The sequence below is a fragment of the Hemitrygon akajei genome, chromosome 11 (assembly GCF_048418815.1).
Source record: "Hemitrygon akajei chromosome 11, sHemAka1.3, whole genome shotgun sequence".
NCBI lineage: Eukaryota > Metazoa > Chordata > Chondrichthyes > Myliobatiformes > Dasyatidae > Hemitrygon > Hemitrygon akajei.
The window spans coordinates 15,232,053-15,239,529 of NC_133134.1; the positions used below are offsets into that span (position 1 = coordinate 15,232,053).

The 7,477-nt window shown below is 42.1% G+C and overlaps 1 protein-coding gene across 4 annotated transcripts in view; it reads right to left on the reverse strand.

Moving 5' to 3' along the window:
- Positions 1–7,303, reverse strand: part of LOC140735331 (RNA exonuclease 5-like) — a 57,643-nt gene extending 50,340 nt beyond the window's left edge. For 2 of the 4 annotated variants that reach the window (XM_073060254.1, XM_073060252.1), the window contains exons 1-4: positions 7,192–7,303; positions 3,401–3,565; positions 2,128–2,243; positions 432–558 (exon numbers count right to left, since the gene is read on the reverse strand). In XM_073060254.1, coding sequence (XP_072916355.1) covers positions 432–558; positions 2,128–2,243; positions 3,401–3,541 — 384 coding nt within the window. In that variant the 5' untranslated portion in view covers positions 3,542–3,565; positions 7,192–7,303. Of the gene's footprint in view, positions 1–431; positions 559–2,127; positions 2,244–3,400; positions 3,566–6,897; positions 6,919–7,191 lie in introns of those variants that run through there. The other 2 variants (XM_073060253.1, XM_073060255.1) reach the window with 2 other exon arrangements.
- Between the last annotated feature and the right edge of the window lie 174 nt (positions 7,304–7,477).

Consider the following 7,477-nt stretch of genomic DNA (forward strand, 5'->3'; position numbering starts at 1 on the left):
TCTAAAGGGATGTCTTTTAATTCTAAGGCAGTGCCATCTGGTCCTTGACCCACACACTATAGGAAACATTCTCTCCACATCCACTCTATGTAGACCTTTCAATATTCTATAGATTTCATTTTTCTAAACTTCAGACAGTACAGGCTTACATCCATCTAACGCTCCTCATATGTTAACCCTTGATGTTCTCAATCACTGTTTAAGTAGAATTATTCAAAAATCCAAATTTATCAAAATGAAGCAAATATAAAGCACTGTATTAGAACTTAAGAAGCATTTTAATGGTGAAAATGTGACACATTTTGCAGCATGGAGTGGTTAAACTAAATCAAACTGACATATTATGGGAGATCAGAGGAAACAACAATAAGAGAAATTTATGGAGATTTATATGGACCAGTTGGATAAAATGTAATAACCCAAATACCTACCCATTTGAACCTTTTCCTCAGCTGCTTAAATTGGAGATAGTATCTGTAGAAGTGCATCTGACTTGCACCATGTAGAACAATGACTGCTGCTCCTTTAGTTTGATTTCGCCCATGGATCTGGCACCAACTGTAGGAAGACAACCAGGGCAGTAAGAAAAGGTATTTTCCAATTTGTCTGCAATATTCTCCAAAGTAGGACATTAGAAGAAAATTTCTTTATGTCTAAAGAGTGACCTTTATACAGAAAGGTGCCAAATGATGGCCAGCAATATCATGAAGGATTCCACCTTCTGGAGGGAATTCCTCTCTCCTTTGCCTTGTTCACCCCAGTGGTTTCTGCTTCCCTCCCTCTCCCTGCTCCCTGTTCAGCCAACCCTACTCTTGGACTGTTGTCCCACTCCCATTGGGGGGGTGGGGGGCTAGGTAACATCCATGCCAGGATCACCAGAATTTTTTGATTACATCAGTTTTACAAATAGCACTGTAGATTGAAGGTGTCTGCCGATGAGAAGTTTGAATTAGCGAAACCTGGAGATAACAAGGGTATAGATAAAGGTGTTCAGTAGCAGATGAGCTCAGATGTGTGATGTGGCCCAGCAACATTATATTCAATTTACAAACAAATGTTATCAGGAAACTTCCAGTGAATTATTAGTTATCCAAATTTAGAAATAACAAAATGTTTTTACTGAGTTAAGTATTGTATGTAAGTAGTTTTGCTACAACAAGTGTATGGGACATTGGAAAAAAAGTTGAATTTCCCCATGGGGATGAATAAAGTATCTATCTATCTATCTAAATGTGAGAACCCCAGTGACCAAACAGCATCCACATGGGATGAGTTGACTTTTGAGGTCGACTTCTTTATCAATGACTTATTCCTCAAGTCCAGTGTTAATGTCAAAGAAATTAAAGTCCTTATCTAACGTTACGTCAATACTAAAATCGCAAAATTCATATCCCATAAAGTCGCATATAACTTACTGCTTAAAATCTACCAACACTCTTACATTATTGATATTAATGTTAGATATCAATACAGCATGAAAAAATATTTAAAGCAATTCTAGAACTTGCTAAACAGTAAAAAAAGAGAAAACTATTCAATATCAAATTGTATGCTATTGCACATCCATACTCGCATCATTCTACAGATGCGCAGAAGAGAGCATTCTAACATGCTGCATCACTGCTTGGTTTGGAAACTGCTCTGCCCAACATGTGTTGGAAAAGGGCAAGCAACAGCATGAAGGATCCTACCCACCCTGCTCATGGACTGTTTGTCCCGCTCCCATCAGGGAGGAGGCTATGTGCAACCACACTAGGACCACCAGACCCAAAAGTAAGTTATTTTCCCCAAGTAGTAAGGCTGATCAGCACCTTCACCCACTCACTCCACCACTACTTCATTATTTTCCATCAGTCACCTTACATGCAGATTACTATTACTTTATAGACATACAATCAATCTATGCTATCTTATGTATTTATACTTAATGTTTTTTTAAAAAATTTTACTTGTTTTCTTTTTCTTTGGTGTTGTTTTTCGTGCTGCATTGGATCTGGAGTAACAATATTTTGTTCTCTTTACACTGTATTCAGAAAATGACATAAAACAATCTAAACAGCTTCCTATTAAAGACACAGGGAGGTACACCTGACTACTAAACATTTGGGGAAAATCAGTTTGCATTACCTGGGTGGGGAGATTCTCGTTTCTCTTGATACTGAATAACTTATTAGCTCCCAAAGCTGCTCATGAGTAATGGCACTGTGGTTACTGTTGGACTTGAGAGTGAAAATCGAAACTTCCTAAGAAACAAGGAAAAATTATTCAGAAAGCGAACTTGCAAAATATTGTCAAATGATAATTTATTTCTTTAATATTAGTACATTAGAAACATGCACTTAGTGGCCACATTATTAGTTTTAGCAGTTCAGCTGCTCATTAATGCAAATATCTGATCAGCCAATCATGTGGCAGCAACCTGATGTATAAAAGCACGTAGACATGGTCAAACATCAGAGTGGGGAAGAAACGTGGTCTAAGAGAGTTTCACTTGTGGAATGTCTGTTGGTGACAGAGGGATGGTTTGAGTATCTCAGAAACTGAAGATCTCCGGGGATTTTCATGCACAGAAGTCTCTTGAGTTTACAGAGGAGAATGGCCAGACTGGTTCAAGCTGACGGGAAGGTGGCTTAATTAGCCAAATGTCAAACCTTGAAGTGGATAGTCTAGAGCAGCAGAAGACAACACCAGGTTCCACTCCTCTACTTAGTACAGTGGGCACGGACTGCACATGCCTTAAAACAGTAATTCTAAACAGAATTGTGAAGTGTGTTGTCACACATTGTGGAGATTGTAGTTACTGCAGTGAATTAATTAATTTAGAACCTCTAACGTAAGAGATACAAGAAGAAGAAAATAAACTTTCCTATTATCAGGGTAACATGACCCTGGGAAGATTTCCTAATCCCTGAATGATGCAACTAGGAAGCCAACAGAATAACAAAATGGAAAATCTTTCTAGACCTAGGGACTGCCTTGCGAAGCTAAGATTCTCAATCTATGGAAACAAGTAGAGTCGATGTTTTGGGCCGAGATCCTTCATCAGGACTTGTGCCAGCACATTATATTACTTTGCACTTTCTGCATTGCCATGCATCTGATAATTCAACCACCCTGTCTCTATCCTCTTGAAGATTATCATTTCTCTCCCAAATTTATGCTATTAACAAATTCTGAAATTATTCCCTCACATCCCAGCACATCCTCAGACTATGTTGGTACCGAATCCAGGAGTTTTGATGTACATGCAACGAATAAAGTTAATCTTTATAAGTCTTCAACATTTATCAGGAAACACACTGAATGATTCTGTACTGCATTATATATTGGCAAAATCAAAGGTATACAATTGCAATTGAACAGCTCACTACAAAAGGCGCCGTATTTATAATTTACACACCTTTTGCTCTTCTGGAGTATGTTTGATGCCATTTTCCACAGTGCTTCCACTTTGGACCTTGATTCTCTTGCACTTGCCTGCTTCTAACTTCTTCTCACCCAGTCCTTTGCGTTTGCAGACTCTAGGAATGTTAGTAGCCATCTGACCGATTTCACAACTGTGACGCTATGAAGAAACATAGTTTCGCCCAAGTTAACCACAGAATCAAATCAGTCCAATAAGGAAGAGAATGCAAATCTAATTTGTAAAGTAATATATCATGGAAACAGGGCCTACAGCCCAAGTCATCCATACTAACCAAGCTAGTCCAACTTGCCTGCATTTGCCTCATATCTCTCGGAATCTTTCAGACCCGTATCAATAAGATTGAAAGAGTACAAAGAAAATTTATAAGGCTGTTGCTGGGATTGCGGACCTGAATTATAGGGAAAAGTTGAATGGGTTTTGACTTTATTCCCTAGAATGGAGGAAATGAGGGTGATCTGACAGAGGTAGGGTAAATGCAAGAACTGGAGGTCATGAGTTAAAGGTGAAATGCTTAAGGGCGACATGGCAGTGTGTCGGTTAGCGTGACGCTGTTACAACTTGGAGCATCAGAGTTTAGAGTTCAATTCCAACGCCATCTGTAAGGAGTTTGTACGTTCTCCCCGTGACTGCGTGGGTTTCCTTTGAGTGCTTCTGTTTCCTCCCATGGTCCAAAGATGTACCAGTTAATTGGTCATTGTAAATTGTCCTGTGATTCAGGCTCGTGTTAAGTAGGCGGGCTGCTGAGTGACACGGCTTGTTGGGTTGGAAGGGCCTGCTCTGCACTATATCTCTAACTAAATAAAAAATTAAAAAACTTCTTCACTCAGGAGTTGGTGAGAGTGTAGAACAAGCTGCCAGCAGAAGTGGTGGATGATTTGATTTCAATAGTTAGGAGAAATCGCGACAGGTACACGGAAGGGAGGGGTATGAAGGGCGACAGTCCAGCTACAGGTCAATGGAACTAGGCAGAATAATAGTTTGGCATGCACAAAATGGGCCGAAGGGCCTGTTTCTGTGCTGTAGTGTTCTATGACTCCATGTACCTTTCCACACGTTTTTTAAAAAATTGTAACTTTACTCTCCTTTACGATTTCCTCTGGCAGCTGATTGAAAGAAATCATTGAAGGGTTTATATTTTGAATGTATAGGAATTCCGATGATCAATAATGACTTACATGCTTGTTGTAAAGTTGGAGAATGGCAGCCATCAATGGACTCAGCCACCAAAATTAATTATCAGACTGCTGATACCAAATCAATAATTTTCCAAAGTAATCTTTTATTTTAGGAAATATTAGACAAAAGTCAGAAATTAATTGAAATAGAGCATTTTCCTACCATAATACATGTTAGTAAATATGTTCAATGTGTCACAATTGAAGTTAGATGATTGTTGATTCAATTGTTGGATGTTTGTTAGTCTGTGTGTAGATTTTCATTAATTCTATTCTACTGTGAATGCCAGCAAGAAAATGAATCTCAAAGTAGCATACGATGACATCTATGTACTTTGGTAATAAATTTACTTTGAACTTTTGAACTTTGAGATTTAACAGGAAAGATGGAAAGGAGCAATATCTGTCAGACATGGTACTTAGGTAAAAATCTTTTACAACTAAGTTATCCATTTCACCAAGTTTCATCGATATCAAATTGTGATACAGTTCCAAAGAACACACTTTTTCTGAACCCCAAGCACTAGACACGTTCAACTTTTGACCTGCCCTGTGTAAGGCAATTTTGATTAGAGATATACAGAGAATGACAATGGACCCCAGCATCCCAGACCACAAGGACCTCAATCCCACGATACACGAACCTTGCAGAAGCTGTGCAGTCATCAGTAGCTGTATCAGCCCAAACTATAATCCTTCTCAGCTTCTCACTGTCTCTACGCAAAGGCCAAGCAGGTGAATGTGCCAGAGAGTCACCATCACCAAGTAGTCAATGCAAAGGACACTAGTTACACGAGCCTTATATCCACTGGAAGAGTGGAGGTGGAAATAAAATGACTTCCATCTGGTCACAGTCTGGGATAAGAAGAAAATGCTGAAAACAGTCAGCAGGAAAGACAGTATCCATGAAGAGAGAAAGAGAATTAACCTTGCAGGTTCAAGACCTTTTGTCAAAACCAAATGTTGACTCTGTTCCTGCCTCCAGAAATGCTGCCGGACCTACTAAGTACTTCCAGCATTTTATATTTTATTTCAGACTCCAGCATCCGGAGATATATGTGTGTGTGTGTGTGTGTGTGTGTGTGTGTGTGTGTGTGTGTGTGTGTGTGTGTGTGTGTGTGTGTGTGTGTGTGTGTGTGTGTGTGTGTGTGTGTGTGTGTGTGTGTGTGTGTGTGTGTGTGTGTGTGTGTGTGTGTGTGTGTGTGTGTGTGTGTGTGTGTGTGTGTGTGTGTGTGTGTGTGTGTGTATATATCTATATCTGTGTCTGTCTGGGTAGCCTCCAATCTGATGGCACGAACATTGATTTCTTGAACTTCTGGTAATGCCATCTCCCTTTCTCCCTTTCCCTCTCTCGCCTTATCTCATTGCCTGCTAATCCTCTCCCTCTGGTGCTCCCCCCACTTTTTCTTCCTTCTATGACCTTCTGTTCTCTCCTATTAGATTCCCCCTTCTCCAGTCCTGCTGAAGGGTCTCGGCCCAAAACACCAACAGTACTCTTTTTCCATGGATGCTGCCTGTTCTGAGTTCCTCCAGCATTTTGTGTGTGTTGCTTGAATTTCCAACATCTGCAGATTTTCCCTTGTGATGTAAATCCCTTGGTTTGTCCACGCACTGCTCCTGGCTGGCCCATGTTTCTGTTTAAATATAGTGCTGAGTGGTTGCATTTCGGACTTGCAAACTCTTTGAGTTATGAATAGTTCTCAGGAATGGAACCACACACAAAAGAGCTGGATGAACTCAGTCAGCATCTACAGAGAGGAGTGGACAGTTGGCATTTCAGATCAAGACCTTTCATCAGGACCCAGGAACAAAACCCTGTCATAACTTGGGAAGGAACTATACAATGATCACTGGTTCCAACACACCCCTGGGCCAGTGATCAGAGAAAGATGAGGCCACTCAGCCCCTCAATCCTATCACCCATTCAATGAGCACAGCTGATCCCTTCTATGCCAATTCACCCTGGCACTCAACTCCCCAATAATGATTTATTCACCTCTTATTTAACCACTCCCAAAGATATAGACAATGCTACCTGTTATTTTCCAGCAGGCTCCCATACTGTCAGATCTGAGAAGTGGTGTAAGGCCGTAAGACACAGGAGCAGAATTAGGCCATTTGGCTCATCAAGTCTGCTCCGCCATTCGATCATGCCTGATGTATTTACCCCTCTTAACCCCAATTCTCCCTGTAACCTCGACATCCCTACTAATCAAGAGCCGTCAACCTCCGCTTTAAATACGCCCAATGAATTAGCTTCACAGCCGTCAGTGGCAGTGAATTCCACAGATTTACCAAGCTCTGACTAAAGAAGTTCCTCCGTATCTCCGTTCTGTTGGGACGTCCATTCTACGCAGGTCTTTCAGTAATCGGTAAGTTTCGATGCGTTTTAGTCACCCCTCTGAACTCCAGCGGGTGCAGACCCAGAGAGCATTTAAACGCTGCTCACACAGTAACCCTCCTCCCTCCCGTGATCATTCTCATAAACCATCCCGGGGCCCTCTGGGTATCACGGCCTCCTGACCCTGAGCGCCCCCCTCCCGGATTTCAGCACCCTTCAAGCTGACCAATGCAGCGGGACAGACTCACCTCAACCACCAGCACACCGAGCCCGAACCACGTGCTACCGCCGTCCAACGTCACAGCCCGGGTACCCCGCTGACGTCACCATCCCGCTGTCCAACCATCGCTGCCCCCCCCCCCCCCCCCCCCCCCCCCCCCACTGTCCAGCTATCGCCGGTCGCCGACCCAGTTCAGCTCCGCCCCGTGACGTTACAGCCCGCTGTCCCGTCTCAGCCCCGCCTCCTGGTGATGTCACTGCCTCGATGTCCCGCCTTTCGTTCCCAGGCATCACCAATTCACCGCCGATCGCTTC